This window comes from Alligator sinensis, unplaced genomic scaffold (genome assembly GCF_000455745.1).
Source record: "Alligator sinensis unplaced genomic scaffold, ASM45574v1 scaffold1165_1, whole genome shotgun sequence".
NCBI classification, from domain to species: Eukaryota; Metazoa; Chordata; order Crocodylia; family Alligatoridae; genus Alligator; species Alligator sinensis.
In genome coordinates, this window is record NW_005842477.1 from 641,429 (window position 1) to 660,112 (window position 18,684).

The window sequence follows — 18,684 nt, forward strand, 5'->3', positions numbered from 1 at the left end:
TCTTCTCCCCCATGCCCTGTGTGGGGGATGCATGCACCCACCGGCCAGGCACTGCCAGGCCAGGCCCCGGCATGGAGCCAGGCCAGGCCTGACCCAGCCGCCTCCCCCCATTTGCAAAGAAGCCATTCCTCATCACTGGGCCCCGGGTGAACCCGCCGTCGCCATGACAACCTGATGTGCTCTCTCCGGATGGCAGGGCGCATGGCCACCCTGCTGCGTTGCCATGGCACCGCCCGCCCATCAGCGCCGGGGAGCAGAGGGGCCCTGTAAGGGCCGAGACTTTGTCCCCTGCTCTGCAGGTCCAGGCCGTGTTGCAGCACGATGCCAGCCCCAGGTGGCTCTGGGGGCGGCGGGGAAGCTGCTGGAGCAGGTCCCGGGCTATCCTGGGGTGTCCAGCTCTGCACCTCACATGCCCTGCTGCAGAGGGAAGGGATCCCTGCCTGGTCCAGAGTGGGAGACTCTGGGCTGGGAGCCAGGGCATGCAGCTCTGCTGGGTGACAGGCCTGGCGTGTTCAGGCTGTGAACCAACCCCTTGGCAAGGGCTGCCCCTCCAGCTCCCAGCACTCCTAGTGATCTGGTTGGCGGGGGGGCACTGCTGAGACAGGCTGCCACAGCAGGTAGCAGTGGGGTAGCCCCTGGGCCTGGGAGCAGCTGCTATGCATTGAACCCACAAAGACACTGAGCTTGAAAGAGGCAGTGGGGCCTAGTGCCTGGGGCACCAGGCAGGGGTGAGGCTGCCGGCTCCATTCCCAGCCCAGCTTTCCCTTGTCCTTCCTCTACCCCCCTCCCCATGAGCTCCCTGGGTCTGGGGGTGGTGCCCAGCCTGGGGAACCCATACCAGCTCCTGTGTGTACCTGCCCTGCCCCTTGCTCCCCTGCCCCATGGGGGTCCTCGCAGACAGGGGGAGGCAGAGGGGCCCTGGGGGCAGGCAGGTCCTGCACCAGGGCTCCCTCTCACCCTGTTTCTGCCCCGGCAGCTCTTTGTGATTGACAACGGGGCAGACGACTGGCGCATTGCCATGACCTACGAGCGCATCCTGTACATCAGCCTGGAGATGCTGGTCTGTGCCATCCACCCCATCCCCGGTGAATACAAGTTCTTCTGGACGGCACGCCTGGCCTTCTCCTACACGCCGTCCCGGGCCGAGGCAGATGTGGACATCATCCTGTCCATCCCCATGTTCCTGCGGCTCTACCTGATCGCCCGCGTCATGCTGCTGCACAGCAAGCTCTTCACTGATGCCTCTTCCCGCAGCATTGGGGCCCTCAACAAGATCAACTTCAACACGCGCTTCGTCATGAAGACGCTCATGACCATCTGCCCCGGCACTGTCCTCCTGGTCTTCAGCATCTCTCTGTGGATCATCGCCGCCTGGACTGTCCGTGTCTGTGAGAGGTGAGCACGGGAGGCACTGGCCGGAGGCCCCAGGGGCCGGGGGTAGCAGAGGGAATGGTCCTCCTCCTCATGTGGCTGCTTGGGGATCCTGGGGCCAGGGCTAGATGAGGCAGTGAGCTCCCAGGGGATCCCTAAGCTGGCTGCAGGGAGAGCAGCTCCATTCTTGGGAGTGGAGGAGAGCAGCTCTATCCCCAGTCAGGGGAAGGGGTGGAGGGGTAGGTGTGTGCACCCACTGCCCTTGGCATGCGTCCTGGGGACAGTGCTGGCATAGGCTTGGGGCTGTGCAGGGCAATGACTTGTACTGGTCTGGCCACAGCCTCTTGGAGCAGGTATCAGGGAGGGAAGCAAAGGCTTCTGCTGGCAGCATCCTGCCCAGCAGGTACAAGGGCAGCTCCTCCAGGCAGGCTGCAAGTGCGGTGCCCAGTGAGGCCCAGGCTGGAGGGATCTGGGGGGCCTGAGCCATCCGTTTCCCAGCCCAGGGCTTACTCTGGGTCCGCCCTGCACAGAGGAGCCGTGAAGCGTGGTTGGAGCTTCGGAAGATACAGAGGAGCCCGACAGCTTCCTCTTCCCCCTCCACACCTGGCTCCAGTTTCATGGCTTGCAACTGTCATGACACTCCCATGGTCACAGACCCAGCACTGGGCTGGGCTGGGCTGGGCTGGGCCAGGCATGGGGCTCTGGAAGCTGCTGTGCCCGCAGGAACAGGCTGTTGGGGCGGCTGGGAGTCCCCTCCCTCTGCTGCTCTGCGTGAATGGCGGCTCATTGCACTCACCAGGAGCAAGCCAGTCCCTGTACCCTTGCCTCGCCCAGCAGGGCTGTGCTGCTGATTTAGTCCTTAGGGGCTGGGGAAGCCATGCATGCAGGGCCCAGTGCCGGGCCCCAGCTGCTGCTGGAGGGAGCAGGAGCACTAGCAGGTACCACGCTCATGGCTGCTGCAGCATTTAGAAGCCCCTTGGCCCAGCAGGTCCTGAGGACCCTATGGCAGCCTGGGAGCCCAGTGCAATAGTAGCCACCATGCCTGGCACTTGTGAATCCTGTAGAAGCCCTGGCTGCAGCCGCCTCCCCGCAGACGGTCACAGCAGCAGAGACAGCACCCATGGTTGGAAGCAGCCAGTGCCACCCAGTCTCCCCACGGGGAGTTCCCAGCGTCCCCACAGGCAGCAGCTCTGCCAGCAGGCACACTGTTGTCTAGCCAGAGCAGCGCCCTCGGCATCTGTCTCCTCCATGGCCCCTTCAGTTCCTCTCTGGGCCCATTGTTTGCTGCGCTCTGCAGTTTCTCATCCGCTCTCGTGAGCACGGGACCCACAAGGGACTCGACTCCGGGGGCGGCTAGGTTCTCTGAGGCTTCAGGGGCTGTGTGCATGGTCAGTGAGGACCTGGCTTCACCTGGGTCAGGGGGAGGAATCCCTGTTACTGGTCTGAGCGGATCAGTGAAATGGTATGAAGTACTTGTGACTTGAAGCGTTTTGGCTCTTCCCCAGGGGCACAGGAGCAAGGGGCTGCCGTGCCCTGTGCTGAGAGCACCCCTCCCTGCCTGGCCCACCTGCGCCCCGGCTCCTGCCTTGGTCCCTGCCTGGCCTGGGCCCATGGAGCTATGGCTGTTTGAAGGGGAGCTTGAATTGCTCCATTGCCCATGGTGGGTGTCTCCTGAAGAAGCTGCTGGCATGTGCTTTATGGGCTGGGCACCTTCAAACTGCACTTGGGGACATTTTAATGTGTCTGTTGTAGCTGGGAAATGGCTGGATCAGGCTGGCAGCCTCCCCGGGCATGATAGTCTGCCCTGGGTGGGGAAGAGAAATAAAAATAGAATAAACAATCCTACTAATGAAACATGGACACAGCGCTGGTGAGCTCAGCCTGCTGCTGTGCTCTGCTCCGGCCCCAGGCTGCTTGAGCCAATGCAGCCCCCAGGCCCTGGGCAGGCTGGGCTAGCAAAGCCAGGGTCACAACCCCCCAGGCAGCTGCGGGCCTCCACCACTGGACTGGCTCAGTGTTTCCTCTGGGCAGCTAGCCATCATTCAAGCTGTCCCAGGGGGATGGTTTGTCAGCCCCGCCCCATGCCCCTCTTGGCGAGTCCTGGCACAGTGGTCATGGCCATGCAAGCTGCTGCTCCCCAGTGGTGCAGCCACTTGCTTCTGGGAGCAGGACAGTGGCTGGGAACCCCTTGTGCTCTCCCTACCCCCTCCCTGGCACCTTCCCCTACACTCGCTGCTGGGGCTCAACTCCCCTCCTGCTGCAGCCTCCCTTCCCTCTTGTTCCTCTGCCCCCACCGTTGGCAGGGTGGGCCGTGGCTTTTCGAGAGGCAGCGGGTTGCTTAGCAACCCCCTGGCATGCTGGCAGCCGTGGGATGGAGCTCCCTGTCGGGGGGCTGCACACGCCTAGCAGGGTTGCAGGCGCGGTCACGCCTGCCCTTGCCCCAGGGCCCAACACATACAGCAGCTCAGAGCACAGCCTGGCAGCTCTCTGCAGCCCCCTCGCTGCTGAGCTGAGAGTGAAGGTGGCTGCTTGCATGAGCCCTGTGCACCCCACACTTCGCCTCTCCGGTTCCCCCAAGTCCCATCTCCTTGAGGGATGCCTGACTTGGGGTCAGGGGATGGGGCTGAGCCTGCAGAAGCATGCCACGAGACCGAGCGGGCTTGCAGGGCCCCTTGCTTCCTTGCAGGCCTGACCGCAAGGCTTATGACTTCCTAGATAAGAGGCAGGAGGGTGCAAGTCAGCGTTTCCAACCGCAGCAGGGGAGCAGGGCTGCGCTGTTGTTGGACGTGCTCTGCAAGTTCAGGGAAGGAGCAGAACAGGAGGGGCTAACCCGGTCTGTGACCCCTGCCTTGGCCCTGGGCCCAGCTGCTCCTGGCCTTGGTAACCTGCCCTCCGAGGGCGTGAGCCCCTGTCCGCACAGCTGTCTGTGCTGCCCCTGTATCTCCACCTCTGTCCTAGGGCCTCTTGTAGGCAGGGTACACAGCCTCGCTGGGTCACTGCATCCAGCTGCTGCTCCCAGAGACCAGGCTACGTCCACTCCGCTGCCAGGAGCCCAGATTAGGGATTGCCTGGGCAGAGGCTCTGCGCTGAGTGCTGCTGGCCTGGGCCATGGGACCTGGCCCCGCCAGGGGCTTCCATCTTGCTCTGTTCAGAGTTCAGCAGCTGTTGAGAAGATGGATTCTGCCTCGTGGCTCATGCAGCGCCCCGAGGTCCTGGCCGTGGTCCCTGACAACACTCTGGGTCCTGGCCCAGGCCATGATGATGCTCGCCTGCTGCAGCCAGGTGGAGCAGACGCCTCCCGAGTGCGCCACAACAGGAAGCGCAGCAGCTGCGAGCCAGCGGGTCAGCCAGGGGTGTGCTGGCCCGCGGCAGGACCCGAGGAAGAGAATGCAGCCCCATCCAGCCAGCCGCAGCAAGACCAAGGGGCGTCTGGGTTTGGATCACGTGCCTGCTGCGCCCCGGCCAGCTTGGGCCAGGCTGCCCTCGCAGCTCGCTCCCTTGCTGAGCTGATGCCAGGCAAAGTGTGCACACGTGTGTGTAGGGTCAGTACATGCAGATTTCCCTGCTCTCTGGGAAACCCAGGAGTGATGCTCGAGCCCACAAGGAGGGTGGGATCTGCCTGTGCCACCTGCTCCGGGGACCACATGCCCGCCCACCTGCCCACAGGGGCTAAGGCCGAACCTCTGTGCCCGCCAGCACCCACAGTCCTCTGTGCAGCGAGGGCTGGGCTGCTGCCCCAGAGTTGCCAGCCTCCCTGCGTGCTGCCTGACCCAGGGCTGCTCTGCCACTGTGGCTGCAGTGTCGAGCTGTGCCCTGGTGCCTGGCACCACCAGGCAGGGAGAGACCCTGTTCCCACCGCTCTGGGGTCGCCTTCCTGTGTGCCCAGCTGCTCTGCAGGGCCAAGCACGTCCGCAGCTCTGCTGCTGAGCTGGATGGGGGCAGGCATCCTCCCCTGCATCTGTTGCCGTCGGCCAGTGATGTGGCAGGGCAGATGCGGCAGAAGGGCAATTCTGCCCAACGTGGCTCTGCCTCCAGCGGCCGGGGCTGTCAAGTGTGCCGGGCAGCAACTCATCCCCATGTGCAGTGTGGTCTCCTGGATGGGGCTGGAAGCCTTCGGAGCATCATAGCCGCGGCCCTGCCATGAGCCCTGCAGGGCCCTGGTGCATGGACCCCTGGCTGGGCTGTCCCGCCGCACCGAGACCCAGCTTTGGCCTTCCTGCCGTGGGGCAGGGGACGGCCTCGGCAGGCAGGGACAGGACCTCCCCAAGCGGGAATTTGCCTTTGGAGGCACTCGCTTCCCAGCCCCTCCTGTGGTGCTGACACATGTCTCTGGCAGGTACCACGACCAGCAGGATGTCACCAGCAACTTCCTGGGCGCCATGTGGCTCATCTCCATCACCTTCCTCTCCATCGGCTACGGGGACATGGTCCCTCACACCTACTGCGGCAAGGGCGTCTGTCTCCTCACTGGCATCATGGTAAGGGCACTCGTTCCTGGGCCCCCCAGGCCTCCTGGCCACCATCCCCTAGCTCTCTGAGCCCCATCCCCGTGGCCAGGCTGTGCTCCCTGTGGGTTCCCGCAAACAGGCACTGCTTCAACTCAGCCCGATGCTGCCGTGGGAGGCGCCGGTTCCCCAGGGCCTGCTGGGCTTGCAGGGCACCTTCTCGGTCTTTGTGCCCTTCCCTGGGGTGTGAGCGCCGCCCCCAGCACATGCACACGCACATGCACACACACGCACACGCGAGCCCCAGCCGAGCCGCCCCCTCCCCTGCGCCTCCCTGATTGCAGCGATTATCACAAGTGCAGTAATTAGCAGTTGGAGGCAGGCCTTGCCACGGGGTTGTCATGGTGACCGGGGAGGCCGGGCTGGGCCTGCGTGGGGTTGCGGGTGTTTCCAGTCCCGGTGCCGTGATTAGCACGGGGCTGGGGGGGGCATGTAGCTCCGGTCTCCCTTCACCCCCTGTGGCGTGAGGAGACCAGGGCCCTGGGGCTGCACGGTGCGGCTGGCCTCAGCTGCGCTGGAGCTACTGCAGCTGCTCGGGGCCTCGTGCGGCAGCTGGGACAGCTCCACGCCCCCTCCTTCCTCCGGCGGGCGGCCCCCTCCCTGCTCGCCGCCTCCAGCTGGCAGGATCCCAGCCATGAATGTGGGTCAGGGTGAGGGGACAGCGGGGCAAGGCGTTATGCTCTGGGTGCTCCAGGAGAGCCCATCTCTGCTGGACACTAGCGCCAGGGGCGAGCAATGGGGAGGAAAGCAACATTTCCCTCCCCAGCAGCCTGACAAGGAGGCCGTTGGCTCTGGGCAGGGCCCTGGAGCCTTCCACCCACTGCAGCTGACAGGCCTCAGCCGGCTGCTCTGCACCGGAGAAGGGGCTGCTGCCTGCACCCCAGCAAGGGCTGGCTGGTCGTGGGTGGGCTGGGGGAGCAGCCGGGTCAACGTGACCGGACAGTGGTACCCTGCCCCTCCCTACCCCAGAGCCTCTGCCAAGGGCCCGATGCAGCTCCGGTCACAATGGTGGGATTCGAACTCGTGCCTCCAGGGACCCTCCGACCTGAGTCTGAGGCTCCTGGTAGGCACCCACCTACGCTGAGATCAGGCTGTAGCCGCTGGTTCGCACCCCAGGCCAGCCCGCGCCAGGAGCTCTGAATGTGGAGGGGCCATGCAGAGAGGGGCGGCGGCACGGCGCCAACAGCAGCATTAATTAATGACTCATTAATAAGGAAAGGGAGGCTTCCCAAGGTCACCAGCCTTTGCCAGGAGGGAGTTCTGCGGTGCCACAGGAGGGACCAGCCATGCATTCCCATGCATACTCACGCAGGCCCCTGCATGTCCACACACGCAGCTAGGAGCCGGCAGTCCCTTGCCATCGGACCTTTTGTTGCTTTCCAGACCTCTCCACTGCAAACAGCAGTTCCCGTCCAGGTGGCCCCATGCCAAGTGGGGCATCTCCTGGCTCTGATGGGCACGGACTAGGCTGTCACACAGATAGAAAGGAGCTACCAGCTATCACAGTTTAGGGGAGCAGGAGGGGGCAAGGCAGGGATGATTCACGTGTCTCTGCTCCCTGGAGTCTCCTGGCATGGCAAGTGTGTGGTTGACCCATGCCAGAGGCACCAGCACTGGGGAGAGGGCCCTGGTTAGAATAGAGTATGCAGAGAACCATCCCACAAGGCTGCCAGCAGGGCTAGGGCCTTAGCCCCATTTCAGAGACAAGGCAACTGAGGCAGTCTCCTGCTCAACATCCCACAACTGGGAGCAAGGCCTTGAGGGAGCAGTGGCAGGAGCCCTGCCAAATTGCCGCGGGCACTGGGCTGGTCAGTCCTGTTCCTGGAGGGTCATGGGGAGGGGGCTTGGTGCTGACGGGCAGCTGGTTCCCGTGGGAGGGGTATGAGGGGCTCCATGAATGAATGCATGCACAAGGCTGGAGGCCTGGGGCTCCTGCTTGTTGGCTAACAAGGCCAGTTCTTTGCCCGTAGGGGGCTGGCTGCACCGCACTCGTGGTGGCTGTGGTGGCCCGAAAACTGGAGCTCACCAAGGCCGAGAAGCACGTGCACAACTTCATGATGGACACGCAGCTGACGAAGCGGGTAAGGGGGGGCCTGGGAGACCCCCGGGAGCTCTTGGCTGCCAGACACCTGTGACGGATCCAGCCCTCCATTCTCCTAGTGGCACAGAGCCATGATGCTGCTGGACAGGGAGGTCAGAGGGGGCAGTGCGGGTTCCCTGGGGACCAGCAGGGTGGGCAGGGGCCTTGGCTTGGCTCTGGGCGAGGGAGTGATGGCACAAAGCAGCCTCCAGCCCCATCCCCATCCCAGCTGCTCCCTTGCAGGGAATTTTCCTTGTGGGCTGCTAGAAGTTGCTAGATGAGATGAGAAGCCACAGGCGGTACTGGGCTGTTGGACACAGGCAGAGCCATGAGCCCCAGAAGGCCTTTCATTACAGAGAAGCTGCTGCATGATGTCCTGGCCCCTCTGGGCAGCCCCAGCCCTGGGACAGCCACCCCAGCCAGCAGGCCTGCGGGGTCACAGCCGCGCACTGCTCCGCTCTTCTGTGGACAGGGACGCTGCAGCCGTGCACCACGTGGCAGGGCAGATGCTGAGGCACGGCTGCCCTGGACAGGGCTGTACCGGGGGGGGGGGGGTGCAAATCGGGGTGAGTGCTCTGGGTCCCATGGTTTGGGGGGCCCTGTGGAGTGGAGTGGCTGCAGCCTCTCCTGCAGGGCCTGCCTAGTGCTGGTGACTCTGCACCGCCACTGCCGGCTTCGCATTCAGCCACTCGCCACTTCTTCCCCCTCCTCCCCCCCATGCCCCCTGCCAGCTTCTTCGCATCTGGGCCCCACACAGGCTGATTTGCCCCAGGCCCTGCACCTTCCTAGGGTTGTCTCTGGCCCTGGGGGCTAGACAGACATGGGGAGGGGCAGGCAGACAACTTCTCTGCCTGGGGGGTAGGGGATTGGGACTTAGCCTGCATCAGCTGCTCCATGGCAACCGCTTCATGTGTCCACTCCAATTCTGCGGCCACTGAACAGGGACAGCATCGCTGTGAATGAAACGGGCTCCATTCCCAGCTGCTGCCCAAAGAAGAGCCAGAGCTGACCAGAGCTAGTGGATCTGCTCTCCCCTCCCACCACCAGCGCTAGAGGTCTCTGGTATCCAGGGACAAGGAAACCCAGAAACTGAGTTTGCTCCCAGAGAGGCAGCACCACCAGCTCGTTTTAAAACAACCATCTCCTGGGGGCCAGGTGGCCTCCAGAGCTCAGTAAGGGTCTTGCTGGTCTCTGCCTCCTAGGAGAGATGGAGCTGGGAGCAGCCGATGCTGCCTGTGACCTCCCGCCCTGGCCAGGCAGCATCACAGTGACCTGGCTCTGCATGGCCGAGGTCCCTGTTGGACAAGGCCCATTGGTCTCCCGGGATGTCCCTGTATCTCTGTGGTGGGTCCAAGGGCCTCACACTCTAGAGACAAGCTGCTACCCTGGCCCTAGGCCTCAAAGCTCAAGATCCAGACGTTCCTCTGCACTCCAGCCTCATAGCCACAAGCCAGAAAACCAGCAACTGCCTGAAGTCTCAGACCCTGTTCTCCACTCAAGCCAATATGCTCATTGAATGTGCAGATGGCCTGTCACCCACAGCCTGGGCCTCCCACCCATGGAGCAGGCAACATGCTGCACAAGGACTGCGGCTAAAGAACTTCATCCCCAGCTCCCACCCATTGGGGTGGCAGCTGCCCCGTGGGCCTGGACTTCCCTCAGCCATCTCAGAATGGGCACTGGGCAGTTTAAAGTGAGCATGCACCCCTGGGGCCTCTCCCATGACGCTGGCTGAAGCTGTGGTGCTTGAGCTCAGACAGCTGAGCACATCATCTACAAATAACCTTGTGGCCTCCTTCCGGCACCCAAGGTCTCATTGACATTGACTGTTCTACCTGCTGCTGGCTTTTTGACCCTCGGGCCTCCAACATATGAGCATGGCGACATTTGCTTCATCATCAGTCCTCATCATCATCACCGTCATCACACTGAGCTCACACGGGAGGGGAGGGGTGCCCCTCTCAGCTGAGCCCTGTGGGATCTGGAGGCCTGGAGCCACCCTGATCTGTTCCAACATCTGCATGACAAACGAGGCTCCCATAAGACATCTTCTCTGCTCGGAGGACCCTGCTGTGCCTGGAGCCCCCGGTGGGACTTGGCTCCTGTTTCTGGTTCCCATTTTCTGCTCTCCAGTGGGAAAGTCCCATGGCTCAAAGCTTTTCCGGTGCAAGAGGGATACACAAACTTCCTGAGAGGCAAGCAGGAGGGTGGCGAGCTCAGTCTCCTGAACTGCTGAAGGCAGGGGATTGTATCTAGCTGCTTCCCCAATGCTCCCAGTCAGAGTGGGGGACCCTTCCTCCAGGGATCCTGCCAGACAGATGGCCCCCTGCACGCCTGCACCCCCAACACCCCCTGGATGCCAGCCTGGAGCTGCTTTGCAAATGGGATAAGTGACTATCGGGCACCCCTGTGAGGGCCTGAGTGCGAGGTCTCCATGCCCACTCTGATGAGAAGGAAGCCCTGAGGCTGGGCTGCCTGCCCAGGGAGGCACTAGGCCTCCAGCCATGTCTCATGACTTCATCTCCTGTATCGCCAGGACAGTCTGTGCTGCCAGGACCACAGCTGAGCAATCTCTTATGGGAGTGAGACGGCGGTGGAACCCATTCAGGAGATGGCACTGGCCTGGCCCTGCGCCATGTCCCGGGAATGCAATCTCCAAATGGGTCTGAGTCCTGCAAGATGCAGAGGCCCTGGCAGGGAGCGGCATGCTGAGGAGGAGGGGCACCATGGCGGCATGGGAGGCTGCAGCAGTGGGAGCAGGGGAGGCCCCAGCACCAAGTCCCAGTGATGTGTCTCTTGCGGTCTCTGCTGCTGCTCGGAGAACCGTGCTGCACAGACCCCTGGCCCAGCACTTTTGTGGGTTCTGTCGACTCTGCCTGCCCCTGGGATCACAGCAGGTGCTGCAGCCCTGTGCTGGGACACGAGGACTCCCAGGAGGCTTTGGGATAAGATGGTGCCACTCATCAGAGTTTGGGGAGATACTGGAGCCTCCCCTCTCTTCCCCTCCATTTCTATCGCCAGTGGCAGCTCCCACCACCACAAGTAGGCAGAAGGTTCTGCTGGACCCTGTGTCCCCTGCAAATGGGACCGGGGCCACAGGCAGGGCAGTGGAGGTGGTACTGTGAGGCCTGTGGGGAGCCTGCGCTGAAGGACCCACCGTGCTGGCATCCATGGCCTGTTGAAGAGCAGAGGCAGCAGGAGGCAGCTCCTGCAGGTATCGATTTGCTGGCCCCGAGCCCAGCAGACACCAGCCAATTAATTTCAAAGAAAGCAACGCAGCGGCCGTGCAGCCGGAGGCTCTGCCAGCCCCATCCGTGCCAAGCCCTGGTAGGAGGGCGAACGCCTTCAGTGCTGCTGGTGTCATGCCAAAGCCTGTGCCCACGTGTTCAGGGCCTTCCTGCACAGGCTGCAGCTTGGAGCAACTCGGGTTGGTTCTTTCTGGACACAGACACGGGCTTAGCGGGAGATTTTGCTGCACCCCCTGGAGTGGAAAGCTGTGTGGGTGCACTGGTTTGGCCTGCGAGCCCAGACCCCACCCTTGCTCCTGCCACCTCTCTCCAGCCATATGTGTGCATGTGGGGGCCTGTCTGGGTCCAGTTACTGCCTCTGAGCTGTGAGGAGCAGTTATCTCAGCTGGTTCTGGCCCAGCAGACTGCCCTGTGGCGCACAGCTGTAGCAGGAGGAGTCACAAATTGGGGTGGGGGCAGCCTCTGGCCCAAGGGGTTTGGGATCCCTACAAGAGAGTGCACCTTGGTGCCAGTGCAGGATGGTGCTGGTTGATGCAGTGCCACAGGGCAGGGCATCAACCCTCTTGGCCCAAATGAGACTTGCCTCTTCTCTAGGGGAGGGAGAACCACCAACCATGGCCTGGAGGGCACTGGGCTCCTGCCTGCCAGGGCTGAATTCACAGGCAAGGATGTCAAACCGGCATGCGCAGGAGTGAGAGCACTGCTGTGCAGTCCCCTGCCCCCCTGCCACTGCCAGGGCCAAGGTTACGGAGGGGAGGGTTGTGCTCAGCACCTGCCAGTGTCGGGGGGACCACATGCACACCTGGCACAGAGTTACATGGCCTGTGTATGCATGTGCTGTGACTCCTTGCCTGCTGGGGGTTTGGCTGCTCTCAGGGTCTCAGGAAATGGGCGCGTGCAGGGCCTCTGCCGTTATCCCTTCCCTAGCATTCCCAGCATGCTCCTTGTGCCCAGACACCTCTGTGATGGGCACGTCAGGCAGGTGAGGGAGCTGGGGCAGGGCACAGCAGCCTTTTGTGCTGCTTGGCTGGATCATGGCCAGGCCCTAGGGGCCCTGCCTGTCAGTGACCTCTCTGTGAACTCCGGCTCCCGTGCTCTGGGGTCGATCTGGGCTCAGGACACATCCGTGCAGACTGAGCCGTGGCCGCCGTTCCGGGCCTGCATGCCAGAGACTGCGTCACACACTCCCTGAACTGCAGCTGGCGCCTTCTTCTCTTGCAGATCAAAAACGCTGCGGCCAATGTCCTCCGCGAGACATGGCTCATCTACAAACACACCAAGCTGCTCAAGAAGATCGACCATGCCAAGGTCCGGAAGCACCAGAGAAAGTTCCTTCAAGCCATTCACCAGTAAGTGAGCACCCTCCTGCTCTGGGCCAGGGTGGGCAACAGGGACATTGAGGGTCCAGCTCAATACCCCCTGGTTTTTCATCCCTGGTAGCCCTCTGAAGCATGGGGTTAAGTCCCCCTGGGCCCCAGTGCCACTGCATGCCCATGCAGCAGGCACGGCTGTCTCAGCATCTTCTCCCACAGGTTGCGAAGTGTGAAGATGGAGCAGCGAAAGCTGAGTGACCAGGCCAACACACTAGTCGATCTTTCCAAGGCAAGTTCCTGTGGCCCCACTGTCCCAGGGGGCTTGGCTTGGCCATGGCTCACTTGATGTGCAGCTGGGAGCACAGCCATGGCCCGTACTCAGCCGGGAGGTGTCTTGGAGCTCCTGCCATGCTGAGTGCCTGGGCTCACTTCCAGGGTGTAGGCCCCGACAGGCCAGAGGCTGAGGTTTGACAGGTGGGGCAGCGCAGGGCCCCTCTCAGAAGCATCTCCCGTCATGATGGCTCACATGGGAGGCCCCACAGCATAGCAGGGGCTGGGAGGAGCAGCTGCAGCTGGAGTTTTGGGAGTGGGGTGCCCGAGGCCCTCACACCAGTGGTGGCAGCTGGATGCTGTCAGGCCTCTCCAGGAAGTGGAAACACATGCAGCAGCCAAAGCTGCTCACCACTTGGCAGCAGCTGCTGGCAGCCCCCTTCCTTCCTCCCTTTTTGACCTGGACTGGAACCCATCATGCTGACGGCCCAGAGGCCGGCTGTCCACAGCCGGTGCCCGCATTGCGGTATGCATGTCCTCAACAGGCGATGGTGGAGCACAGAGCTGCCAGGTCTGGGCCACCCATGCTGAGGTTCAGCCCCTCACAGGTGGACCCGGGGTTGGATTTCGCAACCTGGTGCAGGAGCCAGCCCAAGAGCTCAGTTGCCAAGGCTTGTATCCAACCTTGGGGAGGGAGCGGATCTGCTCCCTGTCTCCAAGCCTAGCTGGGATCCAAGGGGAGGCCTGTTTGCAGGAGCTAAGAGGGGCACCCTGTGGGGCTGGCTCTTGGAGAGGAATAGCCCCATCTGGGGTTACAAGCCGCTCAGGGGTTGCCCCTTCCTCGTACCCTTGACCGGGTAGCCAACCAGATTCCGACTGTGGTAGCAGCACTAACAGCCAGCAGCTGGCATTGCTCCAGCCCTGGGTGCTGGGGACTGCACAAGCACAGTGCTGCTGCCCACAGGGGTCACAGGGTGGCAGGCCCAAGCCAAGGACAGGTGGAACAGGTAGAAGCTGAGCCCCTGGGGTGGAGCTGCAGCATGTGGCAGACTCGGGGGTGTCTCCTTGGATGGGGCAGGGATTACCAACTCAGTGCGAGAGACATCTGCAGTCCTGGCCAGCACATGCTGTCTGCCCTGCTGCATCCAATGGGGCGGGGCCAGCTCATGCAGCAGCCACTCTGCACAGCCTCAGTGCAGTGGGTGGAATTGGGCCTGCTGCCTCTGACCTCTGCTCTTCCCACTCCTTCCAGGTGCATCAAGCTCTGGCCTCGGTCCCCTGGGCTGCCTTGAGCTTAGGCCTCAGCCCTCTGGGTTGCTCATCTTGCACCCCCCATGCCCCATGTGCTAACCTCTCCCCTCCTCCATTCACCCCCAGATGCAGAACGTCATGTACGACCTGATCACAGAGCTGAACGACCGCAGCGAGGACCTGGAGAAGCAGATCGGCAGCCTGGAGTCCAAGCTGGAGCAGCTGGCAGCCAGCTTCCACTCGCTGCCCCTGCTTGTTGCCGATGCGCTGCGCCAGCAGCAGCAGCAGCTGCTGGCAGCCGTGATGGAGGCACGGGGCGTCAGCGTGACTGTGGGCACCCCCCAGACACCACTGTCCGACAGCCCCATCGGGGTCAGCTCCACCTCCTTCCCCACCCCATACACCAGCTCTAGCAGCTGCTAGGCTGCCACTCCCAGCCCTCCACGCTGGCGAAGCCTCTGCACAAGCCGGCTCTCTCCTGGTTCTCTTATGCTGCGGCCTCTGGGACCAAGCCAGCGCAAGGAGCCGGGCAGGACTGATGCCGCAGCATGCCTGGCCCTCCACAACACCGGCCTGGAGCCCAGCACTGCCTGCAGGCACTGGAGGGAGCGGCGGGCCTGTGCTGCAGTGCCCGTGGACAGCAGGAGTCCACGCTCAATCTCAGGTCTTCACATGGAAAAAATGGGGCGGGCCACAGGCTGCTCAGTGGGAGCTTCCTCCCCTGCCCCACGCCACGGGGAAAGGGCAGGGGCAGTTTGCAGGCCACGACCTGGATCTCCCCCCTGCCCCCCCCCACTCGCCCCCCATCTTCAGGGCAGTGCCAACGACGCCAATTTTGCACAGGCCCTGACTGAAGAGGCTGGCTCTCCACCGTGCCTGCACCCCTGACTCCCCATGCAGGGGCTGCGCTTCATTCGCAGGGCTCCTCAGAGAGGGCATAGAAATTACCCGGGCTGTGCCATGGGACCAGTGGCTTCCTGAAGCCACCATGCCCAGGCTTGTGGCAGGGGCACGTTCCCAGGGGCGCAGAGGGTGCCTGGGCCACTGCTGGAGCTGGGGAGGAGCAGGCCAGGTCAGAGGTGGGTCTGGATCTGTGTCAGCCCTACAGAAGGGAGACCCCTGGGCCTGGCCAGTGCATCCCCACCACCCAGGCCTTCCCAATAGGGCCTCAGCATCCTCCCCACTCCCTTCAGCTCAGCCCTGGATCCAGCCCGGGAGGGACAAAACCCAGGGCTGACTCTAAAGTGCTGCGGGATGTGGGGACCAAGCTGCTTCATCCATGTACAAGAAGGCTCCCCTTGCTTGCAGGGGTTTGAGAGAGAGTGGCTGCACTGCCCTGTGCTCCCAGGAGCAGGGGAGGGCAGGCTGTGGGGGAGGCAGGAGGCTCAACCCCACCCATGGCCACCTCTGGGCTATGCTTATAGCCGCCTTGGGGGTGTCCTTGATGCTGAGGCCTCCTGCCTTCCCCCTCCCCCAACACCTGGCTAGGCTCAGTGCTGAGCACCATGCGCCTGGCTGTGCCAGGCCCGGCTGGGCTGGCTGCTCTCAGCAGAGATGCAGTGGGGGATGCGTGTGCGCTTCAACTGGGGAAGTAACCGTGTAATTACTGTGTGATATTAATTACATGTCACCCGCGGCGGCTGGGAGCGAGAGGCGCTACGGCTCCGAGGCCGCTCGGCTCCTCTGCAGCTCTTCCCTGTGCTGGCAGGGGAGGCAGGATGCATGTGGGGTGGGCTCCTGACCCCCTGGGACAGCTGCTGAGCGAGCGGGGAAGCTCCCCCCATGTGAGCCCTCTGCAGCCTGCGGTGCAGGGAAGTTGTGTGTGGGGAGCTGGGCAGACCTTGGGGGCCCCAACAGCTGGGCTGTGTGTGGCCCCTGGCTATGCCAGGGCACACTGCTCCTGGCTCCCTCATTCCCCTTGGTTCAGACCTTCAAACTCCCTCCCCTTGCGGGGCAGCTCTCTGCCCTGTACATGCTGCTCCTGGGCCCCAGGGACCAGCTTCCTGGCTGCAAGTGCTCCTCCATGCGTCACCATGCGGCTTTCAGGTCTGAGAGCTCTGTCCTGCTCTCTGCCCCTAGGCATTGTGGGTAACACAGTGCCACCATCCCTCATGGGGCCCAAACACCATTCCTGGCTCTGCCACTGCCTTGCCGTGTGGCCTTGGGTGACTCTCATCCTCTCCACCTCAGTCTCCCCTCCTGGAAAATGGCCCTAGGGAAGGGCTTAGGCTTTGCCAGTGTGAAGGGTTGCTGCGATGTGCGCGGTCTCCGGGCAGCTCGGAGAGGGAAATCCTTTCCTCCCTCGCCAGCGGTTCATACAGGAGGCGAGTGGCCCTCAGGGACCCAGCCTGTGCCTGGGCTTTGAGCGGCAGGATGGTGGTTCTGGAGGGGGTATCGATCGCATAGTGCCGATGCCACGAGCAGGGGGAAGTCCCCGCTCGATGCTGGGAAATGACACTGGCCAGGACGAGCCTTGAAAGCGACGAGTGGCCCCTAGAGCCCAGCCCTCCCAGGGGAGGAAGCCCCGGCGGTGCCGGGGGAGCCTGTCCATGGGCCCGGCTGCCCGGTCCAGTGTTGTTTCCTCAGGATCGCGGGTTACAGGGCCAGGACTTTCTGGCTGGCTCGTACCGGCTGCGGTGCCGGCTGGATCGGGCCTGTGCGGGAGTGGCCCCAATTGCGGGGCAGGTCGACGGGTTCCTTCACGCGTCTCGTTTCAGCACCGCAGACAGCAGCTCGGTTCCCCCGACCCCGGCGGCTGCAGGCAGCTCCTCGGGGCCTCCCGATCCCTTCCCTGCCTGATGCCCGCGGTGCCACCCATGAAAGCGCCGCGGGTGCAATCTGCGCGGGCAAGAAGGGTACAGCGGAGGCATCCGTGCCCCGGGGGGGCTTCCCGAGCCCTGCCCACTGCCCGCCACAGCCAGCCCCCAGCAGGGCCAGGGATCCCCACTGAGCAGCCCTCGGGCAAGCCGCCTCCGTCTCCCGGTGCCAGGGTGCCCGGGGGCGGCCTCGTTTACAAGCCTGAGAGGGGCACGGCGGAGCCGGCAGCAACGGGCCCTGCGCAAGGGCCAGCGAGAGCCGCGGGAGGAGAAGCACAAGGCGGCAGCTCCAGCGACACGATCCCAAAGAGACGCGGGGAGGGAAGGGGCCTCCGAGCCCCGCAGTTGCGGGATGCTCACGCCGACGCCCGGGAGGGCCCGCCCGAGTTCCCTGCTCTCGGCCCGTCCACGGGAGCCTCAGCTCCGCACTGCCGCGGGACCGGCGGCCCCGCAGACTCTCACCGACCGCAAGTGTTGATAGCCAGACTTAGATGACGAGCTTCACTATGGGTTTGCTCCTTGCCTCCTTTCTGCTTGCTTCTTTTTTTAAGACTAGGGGAAAGCATAATAGTTTATTTTAACTATGAAATATATTGCTATATTACCACGGGGATTGTCACGTCCCATGACGTTTTGTATCGCACTAGGCGGCGGGTGGGCAGTGATGTCGGCCTGCCCTCGAAATGCCTGTTTCTGAGTACACATCGCTGCAGAGCGCGGCTCGGCCCGGGTTGGGGGGCAGAGACGCCCGGGCTGGTAGGAGCTGCCCCAGGGAAGAGGCGACGGGGCCGGGGGGTGATACGCCTTGGCAGCAGTGCGGGCCAAAACTTGCAGCAGGGTCAAGTAGGCCTTCCGGGATGATGCAAGTAGGTTGTCTTGCCCTTGGCCCTTTGGGCGAGGCAGGGTCCCATCCCCTGGGCCATTTGGCTCCACCAGCTCAGGTCCCCCCTGGGTGTCAGGCCCCGGGGACGAGTCGCTGGATGCTGCACCTTCTCTTCCCAGCCCCGAGCTTTGGTGCAGAAGGGCAGGAACTGATGGTCTCGGCCTGGGGTGCCGGAGGGGTGGGGGGGGAGGCACCTAGGTCTGCTGCTGTGTCTGGAACAGCTTGTTCCAGGCCTTTCCTCCAGGACGGAGCACGTAGGAGCCCCCCTTCCCTCTCTCTTCCCTACCAGGCAGCAGCCCCCCCGGTGGCAACTAGACGGCGAAGTTGGGGGAGGCGGCTCCAGGGAAAGATGCCCCTGAGGATGATGCTCAGTCTTGGGGCTGGTTCCTGAGGCCTGTGTCCCTGTGAATGTGCCCCCACCCCTTCCAACCACCTCACCAAGCACCTTGGAGGGGCCTTTCCCTTCGTCCCAGTCCCGGCCAGCAGAGCCCAGCCCCAGGGAAACCAGGATGCCGCGACCAAGTCCAGCCCTGCCGGGTCTCTGCAACTCCCGCTCCTGCTCCTGAACCGTTTCCCCCTCTTTGCTCGTGGTCCCCAGCCCCCTCCCCCCAGGCCCTTGCCAGCCCTAGGCTTTCACGGGGGGGAGGGGGGAGGAGGGGGGAGCCAGTAGTCATAGTGTGCTGCCACGCAGCTGATTTGTACCTAGAAACAGGCATGTTTTAATCTAATGGCTTTAACCTGTTCACTGTAAAAAGTGCCTTGGACTTAACTGGGGAGAGGTCAGTATGTAGAAACCCGCGGGCGCGCCCCGAGCGCTGATATCTGCGTCCCTATATAAAGGCTTTGGACCCCCGGCCTGCGCCGCGCACTTCTTTCCTGCTGCTCGCAGAAACGGGAGACAGCCCCTCCGCCGGGGCCACAAACCCCTCTGTTGATAAAAAAGAACA

At 63.2% G+C, this 18,684-nt stretch overlaps 1 protein-coding gene across 1 annotated transcript in view; it reads left to right on the forward strand.

Moving 5' to 3' along the window:
• KCNN3 (potassium calcium-activated channel subfamily N member 3) overlaps nt 1-18,586 on the forward strand; it is a 33,367-nt gene extending 14,781 nt beyond the window's left edge. The window contains exons 4-9 of the mRNA XM_014523351.2: nt 977-1,395; nt 5,708-5,849; nt 7,847-7,957; nt 12,426-12,553; nt 12,737-12,806; nt 14,165-18,586. Coding sequence (XP_014378837.2) covers nt 977-1,395; nt 5,708-5,849; nt 7,847-7,957; nt 12,426-12,553; nt 12,737-12,806; nt 14,165-14,461 — 1,167 coding nt within the window. The 3' untranslated portion in view covers nt 14,462-18,586. The remainder of the gene's footprint in view (nt 1-976; nt 1,396-5,707; nt 5,850-7,846; nt 7,958-12,425; nt 12,554-12,736; nt 12,807-14,164) is intronic.
• Nucleotides 18,587-18,684: the final 98 nt, after the last annotated feature.